This window comes from Hipposideros armiger, unplaced genomic scaffold (assembly GCF_001890085.2).
Source record: "Hipposideros armiger isolate ML-2016 unplaced genomic scaffold, ASM189008v1 scaffold_480, whole genome shotgun sequence".
Lineage (NCBI taxonomy): Eukaryota > Metazoa > Chordata > Mammalia > Chiroptera > Hipposideridae > Hipposideros > Hipposideros armiger.
Window position 1 is genome coordinate 12,555 of NW_017731830.1, and position 16,923 is coordinate 29,477.

Sequence of the window (16,923 nt, forward strand, 5' to 3'; positions counted from 1 at the left end):
GAAACAGAGCCAGAGAATAAAAGGAGGAGAGAGTGCCAGGCAGGGGCAGATGTACACTTAGGGGGCACACACTCGCAAATGGATTAATTCGACCTCTCTGGCCTCAGGTAAGCCTACCTGAAGGTAAGGTCTCTTCTCCCAGCCGCTTCTCTGTCCCCCAGTCTTCTGCTGGTCCCCATTCTGTTGGAGGAAGGGGGAGAGGAAGGGAGAGGAAATTAAGAGATTGGACACTTGGGTCAGACCTAGACTGAGTCATTACTCTGCTGACTCGTGGCTTCATGATTCTCTGTAAGCTAATCTCCTCTTTGGTCCTATTAACATTAGCCACTGTTTTTTCATGCATTCAACGAATATTAATGAAGCGCCTACTATGTACCAGGCCCTGGGGATGCAGCAGTGAACAAGAGCGTTTGTGATGTGCCAGGCCCTGCTTTGCATATATCACCGTAGTTAATCCCCACGACAACAACGTACGCTCGGTGACTACCCACCAGAGTGGTTTTCAAACTATAGGTCAAGCCATTCAGCGGATCATGAAACCATATGTGGACTGTATCTAAAATTTCCTTTTAATTAAATACAACAGAATACGGCAGCCAGCAATGCACACAATAATAATAATTGTTTTATAACACACACACACACACACACACACACACACACGCAGAAGCACAAACAACGGCACTGGGTCACAGGAGAAAACGTTCCCTCTAGCAGATTACAGTCACAAAAGCTTGGAAAATCCTATTCTACAACACGCATCCTTTTGAAGACTTCTTCAGACTCAGCCCAGCCCGCCACAGGCACTCGATTTGTGGAAGCAGCGGTCCCTATTTCATAGATGAGGAAACTTAACTCTAGCGGATTGAAATACCTTGCCCAATCTCACACTGTTAGTGACTGGAAAAATGGGGGTGTGAGTCGTGGGGGGAGCAGCTCCAAGTCACACATATAACCACCATGCTGCCCACGTTCGCTGCTGTAAAAATGTGGGTGTTAGTAGTGCCCGCCTAGGATTATTTTACCCATTTGGGCAGAATAATAAGTGACCCCTCTGGACCCCTCTGGAAACATTCAAATACATGGTGAAAGTTAATCACCTCTCAGATTACATATTTCCAGCCACTGCTTTACAATAGATGAGTTGCATGAAGTCAGACACTTTGTCTGTCCTGGTCATGGTTTTTCTTGGTGTGTAGTTCCCTGTTTGGAACATAGTAGCAATTCAATAGATGTTTGTTGAGTGGATAATGGATCTGGGCATGTTGAGAGTTTCCAGGAGGCGGGGGGAGGGGAAGAGCCGCTGTGATGTGAGTAGGGTGGGGTCACAGAGGGGCATTCCCGCCAAAGCCAGGCCACGGCACTACACCCCTTTTGTAGTTCAGACACAAGGTGTCTCCCGGAGCTGTGCAGCGCACACTTAACCGGCCCCTGGCTCTGCGGAGGGGGGTGAGAGCATGCATTTATCCCACCCATCTCTGTTCACAGGACTTCAGGCATCAAGCAAGGGAAGCCCAAGGGGCCAGCTTGCCCTCGCCTTTGGGCAGGACTTCCCCAAACCAGTAGCTGTGAAGAGCAAAAAGGATGGGGCGGCTTTTTGCTCTGACCTCAATGCTGATGGTAGCAGTGGTGGCCTCCTGGGTCATCACAGCTACAGCCGCTGACACCTCAGACAAAAGTAAGTGGTGATGGTGGTGGTGGTGTGTGCGTGTGTGTGCATATATATGTGTGCAAATGTATGTGTGTGTGCATGTGTGTGTGTGTGGGGGGGCAATGCTGCCCTTAGCAGAGGAAATCTCCATCCCTCTTCAGTCGTGCCTGGGACCTGCACAGCCTTTATGCTAAATCCATTTCTTACACTTTAACGTACACAGAACTCACCCAGGAATAATGGGGCCTGAGACTGTATTTCTGACAAGCTCCCAGGTGATCTGACACTGTGGTCCCTGGAGCACGCATGGAGAAGCAAGAGTCTAGACTAAGGCCCCGGGCACCTTCCTGGAAGGCCAGGAACACACTCAGCCACCCAGGAGATGTAAACACGCCTGGGGGCTCTCACACTTAGGAGGTCATTCCATTGGGTGGCGTGTGGCCCTCACTCTGCTCTCAGCTTCTCATTGGGGAAGGGAACAGGGCGCCTCCCGGAGCTGGGGGCACAGTAACTGCTGCTGCAGGGTCATGACTGACAGCGCCTGCACCACGGTCCTGCCACTTGGCTTTGCATCCTGGTGCTGCTACTTAGCAACACGTGGCTTAAACCTCTGGACCTCAGCGTCCTCGTGCTTAAAATAAGGGTAAATGCGAAAGTGATCCTCTAGGACAGCGGTTCTCAACCTGTGGGTCGCGACCCCTTTGAGGGTCGAACGACCCTTTCACAGGGGTCGCCTAAGACCATCGGAAAACAAAAAACTATTTACATTACGATTCATAACAGTAGCAAAATGACAGTTTTAGAGTAGCAACGAAAATAATTTTATGGTTGGGGGTCCCCACAACATGAGGAACTGGATTAAGGGGTTGCGGCATCAGGAAGGTTGAGAACCGCTGCTCTAGGACCAGTGTGGAGGATTCAAGGTACAAGGACTGAAAGCACCTACCGCAGCGTCTGGCATACAGCACCGGCCTAACCAACGACAGCTGAGCTTTACTATCATGGTCAGAGGCGCACACGCAGCGTGTGGCCCCCACAACCATGTGAGGGCGTTTCCAGAGAAGAGGCCACACTGAGCGGCCTTACGGAAGGTTTACCAGGAAAAGAAGGAAATGGGGATAAAAAGCATCAAATGTACAAAGGTGGGCAAGAGGTCGACAGGGGGCGGGAATCCTGGGGAGGTGTCCGGACCTCTGCATCTTCCCTCTGGACGCGGGAATGCGGGTGTTTTAAGATGCAGTTTGAAGGGACCGCCTAAGACACGGGAATGAATGGGGGAAGCGCAGCCGTCATCTGGGGGTTGTGTTTGTTTGGGAGGGTGGCACCTTGAGGCTAAGTCTTCCAGAGCACGGGGTCCTTATGGGACACGGAGGTAGCTCTGGGTGACTTCTGGCCCCGCTGCCCCCACTGTGAGGCTGGGCTCTTCTGTCTGCAGGAAGTTGCTCTGAATGTCACAGCAATGCCACTTGCATGGAGGAAGGGGCTCTCACGACGTGCTCCTGCCATGAGGGCTTCACTGGTGACGGCCTCGACTGCGTGGACCTGGACGAATGCGCCAACCCGGAGGCCCACAACTGCTCCAGCGACAGCAGTTGCGTGAACATCCCGGGCTCCTACGTGTGCGCATGCGCCCAGGGCTTCCGTCTGACACCCGAGCTGGGCTGCACCGACGTGGACGAGTGCGCAGAGCCGGAGCTCAGTGGCTGTCATCCCCTGGCCTCTTGCACCAATGGCCACGGCAACTACTCGTGTGTGTGCCCTGCGGGCTACTGGGGGGACGGGCGGCTCTGCGAGTGCTCCCCGGGCTCCTGCGGGCCGGGGCTGGACTGCGTGCCCCAGGGCGAGGCGCTCGTGTGTGCCGACCCGTGCCAGGCGCACAGCACCCTGGACCAGTACTGGCGCAGCTCCGAGCACGCGAGTGGCTACACCTGCGACTCGAACCTGCGCGGTTGGCACCGCTTCGTGGGGAGGGGCGGCACGCGCCTGGCTGAGACCTGTGTGCCCACCCTGCACTGCAACACAGCCGCACCCATGTGGCTCAACGGCACGCACCCGTCCAGCGACGAGGGCATCGTGAGCCTCACGGCCTGCGCGCACTGGAACGGCGACTGCTGCCTGTGGGACGCGCCCGTCCAGGTGAAGGCCTGTGCCGGCGGGTACTATGTCTACAACCTGACGCCGCCTCCCGAGTGCCATCTGGCGTACTGCACAGGTGAGCAGGGGCCTCCCCCAACCCCGATGGGATGGGCACCGCGGGCGACTGGGGCGCACCCGAGCTGACTGGCCCTGAGCCTGCAGACCCCAGCTCTGTGGACGGGCCCTGCGAGGACTGCAGTGCCGAAGAGGACTGCATATCGGAGAACGGCAGGTGGCGCTGCGAGTGCAAACAGGACCTGAAGGGCGCAAGCATGGGTGAGGCACTGGGGACGGGGGAGGTGTGAAGAAATGTCAGCGACATTCCTGAGGGTGGGGACAACAACATGCATTAAAGCCAGCAAGAAGCTCTCTGGGTTCTCAGAATCTCCCCTTAGTTGACCCAAAACTCCCAGAGTTTGGGGGCCTCCTCACCCCCAGCCTTCTTTCTGAGGCCCTGGCACCACGGTGGATGCACAGGTGGCTGCCACTTGTTGCCCAAAGGCCACCTGAGCCATATTCTTGTAGCTCGAGAACACAGGACTGGCGACCGGTGTGCCATTTCTTACTGGTCAGCTGAGGACCACCAGCAAGCCTCTGGCCAGCTCTAAGCCTCAGTTTCCCCGCATGTACGGCGATGGAAGCCAGCTAGTATGTCCCAACCCTCACTCACAATTTTAGTCACATGTATGTGCCAGTTTCACAATTTTACTGTACCCAAGTACCATCTATACCGGGATTTTGTTATTATCCTGCCTTTCTTCAAGTGGATTGCATCTTGTAAGTAAACCTGGAACATTGATGGTCACTACATCAATCTACGGCAAATAACCCTTACTTTAGACAGAAAGTAACAGCATAAATAAATACAATAGAAGTTATTGAATTCCAGCAGCTGTGTAATACTTCCATAAAACGAAGTTAAAAGCAGCCCAGCCCGACACCACTGCGTGCTCCAAACACTTAGCCTGAGGTCTGAGCTCAGTTTTACGGGAGAAATTAACATTCACAGCATTAGCAGCTAGTAGGGACTGTCTCCTTGGTATAGAAAGAAATTGCAATTAACTTAGTTTTTAAAAAAAACAAAACAAAAAACTGGGATTCAGTGTTTCCTAATGGTGGCACAGTGAAGACCCCCAAATCATCCTGTTTGTAGGCACCCTACACTTCAGGTAACATGGGGGCTAATGGTTGGTGCCTTGGGTCCCTTCAGTGAGGCTCAGAAGCCACTCTTGTGTCTCCATCACTCTGAAGGGGAGACCCCAGCGAGACCAGAGCGAGGCTGCTCTGAGCTGGGCCCTGGGGACATGCTGGACCCCTGATGGTGGCCACAGGTCTCCAATCCCACCTTCCCTGTCCATTTCAGACCTCTCTCACCTGGATTACACGCTGGAGTGTGGGGCCAATGACATCAAAGTGTCCCTGAGCAAGTGCCAGCTGAAGAGCCTGGAGTTTGAGAAGATCTACATGTACCTGCGTGACAGCCAGTGTTCAGCCTTCGCCGAGAGGGGCGAGCGGGTCTGGATGTCTGTGGTGACCCCGGCCAGGGATGGCCCCTGTGGCACAGCAATGACAGTACGTGCTGGCCAGTGTGCGACAGGGCTGGGGCACTGCCTAGCTGAAGTCCCAGCTCTGCAACTTACTGGTTGTATGAGCTTGGGTGAGTTATTTATTTAGCCAGGCAGTGCCTCAGTTTTCTCAACTGTAAAGTGGAGCAGTAATCGTACCTACTTTGTGGGTCTTCAAGAGGGTTAAGACCCATGTGGAGTGAGTGGGGCAGTGACTGGCACATAGTAAGTGCTCAGTGAAAGTCAGCTTCAGGAAAAGCTGACAGTCTCCCATTTGAGAGATGGGAATAGTAGGGCCCAGACAAGGCTGGGCTTCTTCCAGGCCAGTCGGTATCGTGCTGGGTTCAGAAGCAGGTCCTGGGAGGCGGGTGTGCGTCATTGGTGTTGGGAGAACCTGGACCTCACCTACAGAAGCCCCTGGAAAAGGGACCCAGAGCTCAGCATGTAAGCAGAGCGGTGCTTCCCCCCACTCCCTCACCCCCGCCTCCCAAAGGACAGAAGGCAAAGCAAGGAAGGAGAAATGAACTAATTTGAAGTCCGCCATTAATGATGACCCGGCATCATTACTATTTGGCAGAGGAACCACGGCGTCAGGCAAGAGCCGAGGCTCACAGGTCCCGCGAGCTGCGAATGAGTTCCTCAGAGTTGCTCACTTTCTGTGAACCTGTCTCATCACGAGGCAGGGAGGCGGCCCTCCCTCTTAGGGTCAGGGACGCAGGACGAGCGTTTAACTCAGGGCCTCGCACGTGACGCGTGCTCATAAAAGGTTGCTGTTTTGATGGAGGACACTGGGAGGGCAGCTCCCAAGTGACTGGAGAAAACCCCTTTGGGTCCGCGCTCTCCCCCGGCTTCTCATGCCCTGTCTTTCTCCCCCGCAACACAGAAAAACGAAACGCATGCCACGTACAGCAACGTCCTCTACCTGGCAAAAGACATCATCATCCGTGACGTCGACACCCACTTCAACTTTGAGTGCTCCTACCCCCTGGATATGAAAGTCAGCCTGCAGACCTCCCTGGAGCCTATGGTCAGGTGCGGCCAGAGAGGGTCCCCAGTGCTCCTGGCCGGCTCCAGCCCTCAATCCCTTAACCACCAGGTCCTCAGTTTCCCTGGCAACTGCCTCCCATCAGGAGCTGGGTGGAGGGACTGGGAGGATCCCAGCCAGGAATTACGGCGCCCAGATTCCAATCCAGGCTGTCGCATCCTAAGCAGATGGCTTTGGGAAGCTGACAGCCCCACTATGGGGTCTTTTCATCTGTGAAATAGGTTTCGCGATGTACTGCCTTTCTTAGAAGTACATAGTGCTCTGCAGACGGGGCTCAAATATTAGGGTCACTGGCTTATCAGGAGGGTGGGGTGTTTGGACTGGAGGGAAGAAGGGAGGGCTGGCTCTCAGTCCTGAGCTGCTATGGGACTTTGGGCAAATCATAGCCCATATTTGGACTTCAGTTTCCTTCCTTAAGTAAAAGGAGTTTGATTAGAAAGGGATTCACGAATTATGCCTCTTGGAGTTTGAGGGTCTTTAGGGAGGTCCCTTGGGGGTGCCTGTGGGTTGAACCGGAGAAGTTCCACCCATATTGAGTGCCACATGAGGTTTTCGTGTTTAAAAATATTAAAGGATTCGGCTGCTAAATACAACTGAAAATCTCCGAATAGGATGAATCATAGGCTAAAGCGCTGACTACATGTCAGACATGGTGCTCAACGCACAACAGAACATCTTGAAATCTTAGAGCACCTGGGAGGTGCAGGATGATTGTTATTCCCATTACACAGATATGGAAACTGAGGCTCAAGAAGGTTGAGTAACTTGCCCCAAGTTACAGAGTCTAGTAAGTGGCAGAGCTGGGTTCAAACCCAGAGCGCCTACTGTCCCACGACCTTCACTTTGAAACCAGCCCATGACTGTGTGTTCTCTGGGCCAACCAGACTTAGGGAAGGGTGCGTGGTGACTCGGGGGAAGAAGTCTGCCTCTGGCTAGAGCATCACCTGGGCAGGTTAGTGTCCTGGCCCCAATGTGGCCGCGTCCCTGCCCTGGTAGGCTCCAGGGAACAACACACCGGAGTGCAAATCTCTCTCTGGTTTGAGCCGGACAGCGTGCTCCCCGTCCAACTCTGAGTCCAAACCGAAAACCCAACGTCACCTGGCAAATGCACTTTCCGTCACTGAGCATTTCTCACGCACCTTATTTCCTGGGGCCTTTGTGAGATCATCCCGTGACATCTACATCAGTATGAATGTTGTCAATGAAGTTAAAAGTCAGCCATCTGAAAACCCCCCAATCTTCCATTGTACCGAGCCAGAACTCTGACCAGGGCCTGCACTGCTCATAGCCCATCCCTTTGACCTGTTTGCAGGTTGAGGCCAAAGAAGAAATCTAGGTGATTCCCTTGGAAATTTGTTGGCTGCACATCTTGAAAGCCAGGGCCACCAAGTGAGGGGGTGGACATGTTCCCAAAAGTGTGGTCTGTGGACCAGCAGCGTCAACCTCCCCTGGGGGCTTGTTAGCAATGCAGAACCTGGAGCCCCAGCCCAGACCTGCTGACTCAGAACCTGCATTGCAACAAGATCCTGAGGTGACCCGTGGGTGTCCAGCGCAGTTTTATAAAGCAGTGGTTGGTGGGTTCCAGTGCGACTGCTGGACACAAGTGCCAACCGCTGCCAGGGGTGGCCCAGGAAGCAGACCAGAGAGGGGGGGCCCCTCTGCTGCTCTCAGGTCTGGCCCCCTTTCCCTCCCCTCCTCTATCCCCCTACAGTGGCCTGAACATCAGCATGGGCGGGACCGGCCTATTCACCGTGCGGATGGCGCTTTTCCAGAGCCCCGCCTACAGGCAGCCCTACCAAGGATCCTCCGTGACCCTGTCCACCGAGGCCTTTCTCTACGTGGGCACCATGATGGATGGGGGCGACCTGTCCCGGTTTGCACTGCTAATGACCAACTGCTACGCCACGCCCAGCGGCATCGCCACAGACCCCCTGAAGTACTTCATCATTCAGGACAGGTAAGGCCCACGGACAGAATTCAAGGGGGTCTTTGGACTTGGATGCGGGGAAAGGACACCTTTATATTCACTAACCTCTGGCTGAAATTTAGCCATCCGTTATGAGCAGCCAACAAACCACAGATGTATTAGCAGGACACGTGACAACATTTACACTCCTCAGTGCTTTTCGGTTGCCACAGTATTAGAATTTCTACTAGATCGCCTGATGTAACGTATTATCAAGTGTGTGTACTTGTAAATATGTACATTTATATATAATAGATATGTAAATATATAATGCATTTGTCAAATGTTTTAATATTTTAAGAACTATGTTTCGATTTAATTGGTTTCCTTTATAATCTGATGTACTTTATTGTACGCATTTAAAACATTATTTTTGAGGAGGTGTGCATGGGCTTCCCCAGAAGGTTGTGGGGCGGTGGGGGGGGGTCCAGGTCTCAGGGAAGGGCAATAAACCTGACAGAAAAGGGCAGGAGGCAGTCACGGTGGACAGAGGACCAGCTGAAATGGAGAACTCACGCGTGCTGCTCTCACTCAGACGGCATTAGAGAATCTTGAACCACACCATGGAAAAGTAGCTCAGTTGCATTTCCTAGGCTGAACAGATATTTTTGAAAGCTTCCTGTGTGCCAGGCTCTGTGGATAACACAGTGAGCAGAAGTGACACACACCTCTGCCTGCCTACAGCTGATGACCAGCAATGAAACAAAAGTGAAATTGACAGCATGTCAGCGGTAACAGGGCTAGAAAAAGAAAAAGTGACACAGGGATGGGCAGGGGCTTTGCAGTTAGAGAAAGTGTCCCCCAGAGTGACCGATTCCTGCTCCTGTTCTCTTAGAATCAGCCTGGTGACACCCAGGGGGACGTCTCAGGTGGGTGCCCACCTGCCGTTCACACCTCTGTTTCTTGTTCATCTCCCTTTGCAATAATAATAACAATAATAATAATAAAGCGCAAGTCTGTTTGAGGGCCTTTGGCAGACCGTGGTTAAATGTCTAACTGAAATTTACCAGCTGTGTTTTACTTTGCATTTCTTTGTACGGTCGTGTTGGATGCATGCTCAGTCATACCAGTCTGCTATTTGTGGGATTGATCTTTGAAAAATAGGTGCATCTCAGTACAGATGTAAGGAGATTTAAAGAAGAGTCATAAGTAAATTATTTGGGAAACACAGGACGGTATTCGCAAAGGTGGCATCTAGCTAATGCAAAAAAAGAACTGAAATTTGGAGAACGCTGGCGTGACAGTAATGGGGGGTGGGGGGAGAGGGGCATGGAGATTGGGGTTCAGATCTTGGCTTTGCTTTTTCCTAGTTCTGAGACACAAGTCAGCTCATCTCTCTGAATATTCATATTCTCACGTGTGAAATGGGCATAAATACTACCTACTGTGTGGGGATTTTTATCTTTTTCTGAGTGAAAAAGTACAGCATGTACACTATGGAAAAGCTTGGAGAGTTTTGGAAAGGAAGCAGAAGGAAATGCTTGTCTGGGCGTGTGTGGGAGCCAGGTCGAGGACCACGGCCTCGGGGAGGTCAGAATGTCACAGGACGTGTAAGGAGACATGAGAGTGGCTAGAGGGGACCTCTGGGAGCCCTGCTCAGCCTGAGTACATGGGGCTGCCAGGGGCCGAGCTGGACGCCAATAAATACAGCTGCTGATTCCCGAATGCTATTTCCTGGGAAGTCAGAAAATGCTAACTTTTGGATAGTTTCAACTCTGCTGATGACATTTTCTCTCTAGCACCCTAAGTATGGAGCACCCACTGTGTGCCACGTACTGTAGTGGCACTTTGAGACACGAACTCATTTAATCCTCACAACTGTCTTATGATATGGGTTACCGTTATTATTCCCTGTACGCAAATGGGGACACTGGAGCACAGAGAACTCAAGTAATTTACCCAAGGTCACACAGCCAATAGACGGCGGAATGAGATTTGAACCCAGGAAGTCAGGACCCCCCCCCCCCGCGTGTTTGCTTAACCCACTCCCTTATCTGACGTAACCCTCTCAGGTGTCCACGTGCTGAGGACTCCACCATCCAGGTGCTGGAGAACGGGGAGTCCCCTCAGGGCCGGTTTTCAGTCCAGATGTTCCGATTTGCGGGGAACCATGACCTGGTCTACCTACACTGTGAAGTGTACCTGTGTGACACGGTGAATGAAAAGTGCAAACCTGTGAGTCACCTCCCCTCCCTCAGCCTATGGCCGTGCCCTTCCCCTCGCCCCGCTCCCCAGACCGAAGATATCTGGCCACCAGATCTAAAAAACGAAACACGTGGCTCTGCTGTTTCTCTGAGCAGTAAACGGGGTGGGGGTGGGGGTGGCCAGCAGGAGACCTAAGGTGCTGGGAGCTCAGGTGGGATCCCTGAAGTGTGCTGGCTTATCTGGGGCTCTGTTCTCCGAGCAGAGGCTGACGTTTTAAAGTATGGCGCACACCTTATCTGTATTAACTTTTTAATTCTTCGCAGCAACTCAGTAAGGTCCATATTGCGCTAGTCCCCTTTTCTATAGTGGGAGAGAGGCTCAGAGAACTTAAGGGACGTTCCTAAGATCAGACATCTAAGACGTGGTGGAGACGGACAGGAACCCAGAGACCTAACAACTCCTGCCGCCCCCACCCTCCAGCCCCAGCCTGGGGCAGGAGGATACTCCTCTGAGGGGTGTAGCCCCCTCCCCAGGGTAGGGCCACACTGTCCCCCTCACGGAAGGGCTTGTCACCCTCTCCCTGCAGACCTGCTCCAGGACCAGATCCCACCGTGGGGGCATCATAGACCAAACCCATGTCCTGAACTTGGGTCCCATCGTGCGAAAAGGTAAGAGGGCCACTCCTACACCTTCCAGGCGGGGCACGTTCTCGGGAGACACAGAGGGACAGAACCTGGCGCTTAGGGTCCGAAGAGCTGGAACACATGGGTTCTGAAGGGCAAGATGGACTATAAGCTGCCTTCCTTTTAGCAGACCTCATCCAGTCATTCATTCCACAAATATATTCTTGTGCCTACTGTGTGCCAGGCCCTGTGGGTATCTCGTGATAAGCAAAATAGATACAGGCTCCGCTTACATGTAGCTTATGGACCAGTGGGGTGGGGACATCATTCAAAGAGTCAGATAGATGATAGATAGATAGATATTGTGATAAGTGTCATCAAGAAAATATATTAGGAACTCTGAGCTCTTACAACAGAGGAACCAGACCCTGTCTGGAGGACTGGGGAAGAATGGAGCTGAGATTTGGAAGCTGAGGCGGGATCAGGGAAAGGGGGTGAACGAGAGGGTTGCCAGGCAGAGGGTATCACACGGGCAAACGGCCTGTGGTCAGGGAGCCCAGCCTGCCAGAATAGCTGCGAGAAGACCAGGCAGGCTGGGAGAAGGAGATGGGGGGTGGGGTGGGGCTGATGCAGGTGGCCGAGACCATGTGGGCCCTCGTAGTTCTTGCTCAGGTTTTGGGTCCTTCTCTTGAAAACAGCGGGAGCCCTGAAGGGTCCAGAGCAGGAGAGGGACCTGCTCAGATCGGGGTTTCGGAAAGACCGCCCTGGCTGCGAGAGAAAGGCAGACTGAGGGCATCCTCGCTTCTCCTCACACTGACCTTTCTGTCTCCCCCTACAGGTGTCCAGGCCACAACCTCGGGCGCTGCTCCCAGCAATATGGGTAAGTTGAGGGCCTCTTTCAGAAGGACCTGCACCAGAACCCTCCCCCGGGGCTTTTATCTGTGGGCCCAGGGAGCGCTGGCCAGCTTGGCCCGAGTGCTGAAGAGGCGACAGCATCTGCGGAAACGGCTGGACCTGGGGCTGGACATCTGCTCCTATACCCACGTTGTCCCACAGTAGTGTATACGCTACAGGCACGCACAGACAGGCCCACGAGAGCACACATCATCCAGACATGTTCGCACACACACACATACGGGTCGCATGCATACATTCACATTTGCACACTCAGATGCACAGCTAGCATTGCGTGCATATGTGCACGTACAGACATGCTCACACTGGTTACAGACCTGTACACAACAGACACGTATGCACTCTAGACCTGTAGCTCGGGCATTTCCTGGAGCCTCATGGCTCATGTCTAACACCATTTCCAGGCTCCATCCCACAGGTGACAGATATATGCCGGGTGTTACTACAGGCCACGCACCATGCTTAGTGCTGGGCTGAACATGACAGACAGACAAGAAGCCCCGTTCCTCTGCCTCTCTGCTCCTCTGAAGACAAAGGCCAGGGACTGGTGGCATTTCTAGGGCCCTTGGTTTTCCTGGCTACTGAATTGTCTGGGAATGTGGATGAAAAGTGAATCCATGTAACTGGTGGCCTTCCTGGCCCCTGGCACCTAGATCCAAGGGGACTGTTCCACCAACCCAGGGTTTGACTTGAGCTAGTTCAACCCAGCACCAGTGAGTGTCAAGGGTTCCTAAGAGGCTTGTCCTCTGTGAATATCCCAAAATGCCAAGGACGGTAGAGCAGGTTGGGCACTGCACAGGAGGGCCCTTCTGAGGGGATACCAAGCCAAGACCAGAGGAAAAGGCCATCTTCTTCAAATTGGTCCACCTGGGAGGGCACCTTTTTCTAATTGGCTTTCAGGGCAGATAAAGTTTCCTTTTTCTAACTGATCAGCCCAGAGAGCATGTCCTTTCCTAACTGGCCACTCCAGAGAAGGCATCTTATGTTAGTTTTGCACAAAGGGGCCTCAGTGCCAGCAGTGACCCCGTCACCGCTTTCCTTTCAGGGCTCCTGAAGGTCTGGCTGCCTCTGCTGCTGTCGGCGACCCTGACCCTGATGGCACAGTGATCGGCAGGCGGAAACCCTGTGCCCTCTGGCTGCCACGTCACTTGCTGCCGGCTGGGGAGGCGACGCAGCCTAGCGCTGCAGACACAGAAAGGGCCCTCACACTGGAGTCAGCTGTTTTCTCCTCTTTTCTCTCCTTCCATCCTCGCTCCCCCAAACAGCCTGTGTCTTTAAATGCTGCCTTCTCTCAAAACGGGGCTTGTGACGTGTCTGCACATGAGGCCCCTGTCTCCCTCAAGAGGGTGGCAAAATGATAATTTTAAAAGCTCATCCTTGTGAAGTCATTCATTCATTTAGCAAGTATTTACTGAGCACCTACTGTACCAGGTGCTGTTCGTGGTGTGGTGCTGAGGTTCCCATGGTGAGAGACATCAGGCTTCCTCCCTCCCTCGTGGAGCCCACAGCCTGGTCACAGAGACGAGGTTCACCTCTGGTTCTGCTGTGTGACCTTAGATAAAATACACAACGTCTCTGAGCTTCATCCATCCAGCCACTTATTCATCCCAGCATACATTCATTCATTCAATACTTGCTGAGCACCTACTATGTGCCAGGCACAGTGCTAGCGGGGGTGCAGCACAAACAAATCAGACACACTCCCAGCCTTCCTGGGGCTTAAGCTCTGGCAGGGGGAGGAGAACTCAAACAGGTATTTACAAGTGTGTCAGGCATGGCGGGAATGGCAGGTAGAGCAGGGGGCCGCTGCCTCTGCATAATGGGGATAACCGTGATGCCCTCGCAGGCTTCATTCGGTTTTCCAGAAACATTCATTTGAGAACCAGTATATGCCAGGCGCGGTGCCAGCTGCTGGCCAATACTGGGGAACAGGGCAGACAGAGTCCCTGCCGTTGCGAGCCTCACTCCCTTACAGGCGATGTGCCTGGCACGTACTCGGGGCCCCCTCCCCCGACGACACGTCTCCCTCCCGATCCAGAACACGCAGACCTGTTTACAGAGCCGCGGAAGCAGCAGCAGGGGAAGCAGACCCATTACCCGCGCCGGGAGGGGATGCTTGGTAAGGGGGACCTCCAGGAAGCTCCTTGGAGGCACAACCAGAAACCAAGGGGCTGCTGGGCCAGGAGACCCAGATATCCCAAAGGCCTCTGGGCCTCTGTACCCAGCGGGCCAAGGGAAGCCGATGCCAATGGGAAACGTCTGCCCTGATGCCAGCTGCTTCCCTGGACTCCAGCCGTGGCTTTGCAGGGGAGACCAAGGCCCTGTCGCCTTACTAGAACCTTCTGACGCCAGGGAAAACCGCACGTGTGTATCAGTACACGGAGCCTGCGGGGACAGCGTATCTGGAGTTGGGGACGTCTTATCACACGCAGACGCGCGCTGAACCCCCATCCCTGCTGCCTTTACGTAGGAGCTTTAGGTGGGAGGACTGCGGCCTGAGCTCAGCCCTGTTCACCGTCAGTCCAGGGCCAGCTGAGCCTGTCTGGACCACGTGCAGCGCCGCCCACCCTCTGAATCAGGGACAACAGAACATAAAGCAAAATCAAAACAAGGGCCGCAGAGCCAGGGAGAAGCAGCACATCAGCGTCAATCCTTTTGTCCCTCTGCTCCTTTGCCTTTCCTTGCTTTCTCCCCCCCCCTCTTTTCCATCAGTTATTCAGCTCAATAGTCAGTGAATATTTTGAGCATCAATTCAAGGCCAGGCTCTTTTACAGACAGCGAGAAAACAGCACATAATCAAAACAGAGCCCTTGCTGCAAAAGAGCTTATGTTTAAAAAGGGGGGTGGGGGGGATACATATGTGACCTGTCAGGTGGTGACAAGCACTCTGGGGGATTAAAAAAGAAACAAGGGTAATAGAGTGATGGGGCATTATTTTACATAGGATGGCCGTGAAAGGTGTCTCTGAGAAGCAGAGGCTGAGAGAAGTAAGAGAATGAACCAGGGGGATAGCTGAGGAAGAACATTACAGGTGATGGGAACAGCAGGTGCAAAGGCCCTGCGGCAGCCCCTTGTGTCTTTCCACCAGAGTTTGACTCAGGCTTGGACTAAGCCGTAAGTTTGAGGCATCACTCACAGGAGAGGGTCTGGGGCGTGCACACTGTGATTCTGTCCATTTCTTTACTCAACAAGAGCTTTCTAGGTCTGGTTAGAACTGCCAAGACAGGGTCCCTGCCCACAAAGATCTTATAGCCGTTCGAGGGGCCTAGGAGGAGAGCAGAGAAGCCCAGCAAGCTTGTGGAATTCAGGAAAGGCTTCCCAGAGGAGGCAAGCCTCAAAAATAAATGCTAAGTCGTGGCAGGCTGGGAGTGGGGCGACCCGGCAGGGGGAATGACATACGCAAAGGTTTGGAGGTGGGAGGAGAGCGGAGAAGCACAGATGGGCTGCAGCACAGAATGTGCAGGTCGATGCTATGGATGAGGCAGGAGCTGGGGACAAGGGTCAGGTCCCAGGAAGCCAGCCAGGAGTCGGGGGTGGGGGAGAGGGTGATGCTGAGGGTGACACTGTGGCATCTGGCTGCAGGGGAGACAACAGAACCAAAGAGGACAAGAATGAAAGGAGAGAAACCCATGAGGCATCTGTGAAATAGCCCTCATTAGAGACGATGAATTAGGGTCAGTGAAGTGAAGAAGAAAAAGTAGATTCCAGAAATATTTAAAAGGCTGAGTGGCAAGATTTGGTGATTATTGGAACTGGTAGACTGAAGGAGAAAAGAAGGGGCCGGGTTTCCAGCTTGGGTGGCCAGGGGTCCTTGCTGCCTATAAAAGCAGTGGTGCTTGGGGTGGCCGGTGAGCTCAGGTGCTTAGAGCACAGGCTCATACCACCAAGGTTGCCGGTTCGATCCCCACATGGGCCACAGAGCTGCACCCTCCACAACTAGATTGAAACAACTACTTGACTTGGAGATGATGGGTCCTGGAAAAACACACTGTTCCCCAATAAAATTTGAGAAAAAAAAAAAAAAGGCAGCGGTGCCACTAAGACAGGTGATGCAGTGACGAGGGAGACAGTGGAGCTGATGAGTTCCGATTTGGACCTACTGAGTTCAAGGTGGCTGCGGCATCTCAGCCCAAGCAGAGGTCCGGCAGGGAACTGGGTCGATGGATCTGAAGTTCAAGGGATGGGTTAGAGATCTGGAACCCAGCAGCCTGTGGATGGTGCTGGGAACCATGAGGTAATGCGACACTTCCCAGGGAGCGTATCTGGGGTGACAAGAAAAATGGGACCTGCCAGCATTCTCAAGGACAGCTTGGTGGAAGAGGATATAAGGTGAAGGCTAAGGATGGCGTAGGATACAAACAGGGCGAGGAGAATCCGGAAAATTGTGGAACAGGAGGCCAGGAAACGCAGAGTAGAGGCAGCCAAAATAGTCCAGTTGTGCCAAGGGGCCAGCAGTGGACTTCCGTGTGAGATGACCTTAGCAGGGCAGTTTCAGCCACGTGGCTCAGACTGGAGTGGAGGCGTCAGGGGGAGGATGCAGGAACTGACTTGGAAAAGGAAGCTCCTCACCTCACCAGAAGTTGAGGGGGCAAAGTGGAGGATGGAGCTGGCTGCTGCTGTGTCTCTAGAGGAAGGCGACACAAAGCTGAGTGAGGTCAGGTAAGGTGGCCTCCATTGTCTTGAAGCAGGAAGCCAGACCCCTGCTGAGAATGGCGGGAAGGGGCGAGGGAGTGGGCAGTGATGGCTGCAGAGACCTGAAAAGAACAGAAGGTTGGGAGCGGCTGCTGGGGAGATGAGGGTGTGCGCCTGGCCAGAGTGAAGAGATCAGTGAGCGATTTTGTGGGCTCTGATGAATTCTGGAATCCTGCATTTGTGAC

General features: G+C 53.4%; 2 protein-coding genes and 1 long non-coding RNA gene across 4 annotated transcripts in view; 2 read left to right on the top strand and 1 right to left on the bottom strand.

Moving 5' to 3' along the window:
* On the top strand, positions 1-13,448 carry UMOD (uromodulin). Its single transcript, XM_019666929.1, has 11 exons — positions 1-107; positions 1,489-1,678; positions 3,087-3,863; positions 3,950-4,063; positions 5,151-5,359; positions 6,236-6,384; positions 8,109-8,354; positions 10,376-10,538; positions 11,095-11,176; positions 11,970-12,011; positions 13,092-13,448. The coding sequence occupies exons 2-11, from the start codon at positions 1,585-1,587 to the stop codon at positions 13,151-13,153; spliced, it is 1,938 nt and encodes a 645-aa protein (XP_019522474.1). The 5' UTR covers positions 1-107; positions 1,489-1,584; the 3' UTR covers positions 13,154-13,448.
* The window catches only part of LOC109395687 (uncharacterized), a 25,368-nt gene continuing 8,562 nt past the window's right edge, over positions 118-16,923 (bottom strand). Inside the window, exon 3 of the long non-coding RNA XR_002126711.1 lies at positions 118-180. This is a non-coding gene — a long non-coding RNA (uncharacterized LOC109395687). The remainder of the gene's footprint in view (positions 181-16,923) is intronic.
* The window catches only part of GP2 (glycoprotein 2), a 19,567-nt gene continuing 18,743 nt past the window's right edge, over positions 16,100-16,923 (top strand). For both annotated transcript variants that reach the window (XM_019666930.1, XM_019666932.1), the window contains exon 1: positions 16,100-16,705. The gene's annotated coding sequence lies outside the window, so the exon portion shown is untranslated. The remainder of the gene's footprint in view (positions 16,706-16,923) is intronic.

Coding starts and splice junctions, on each gene's coding strand:
- UMOD (XM_019666929.1), top strand. CDS start 1,585: ATGGGGCGGCTTTTTGCTCTGACCTCAATGCTGATGGTAGCAGTGGTG. Junction 6,385..8,108: donor TCCCTGGAGCCTATGGTCAG/GTGCGGCCAGAG, acceptor ATCCCCCTACAG/TGGCCTGAACATCAGCATGG. Junction 10,539..11,094: donor TGAATGAAAAGTGCAAACCT/GTGAGTCACCTC, acceptor CTCTCCCTGCAG/ACCTGCTCCAGGACCAGATC.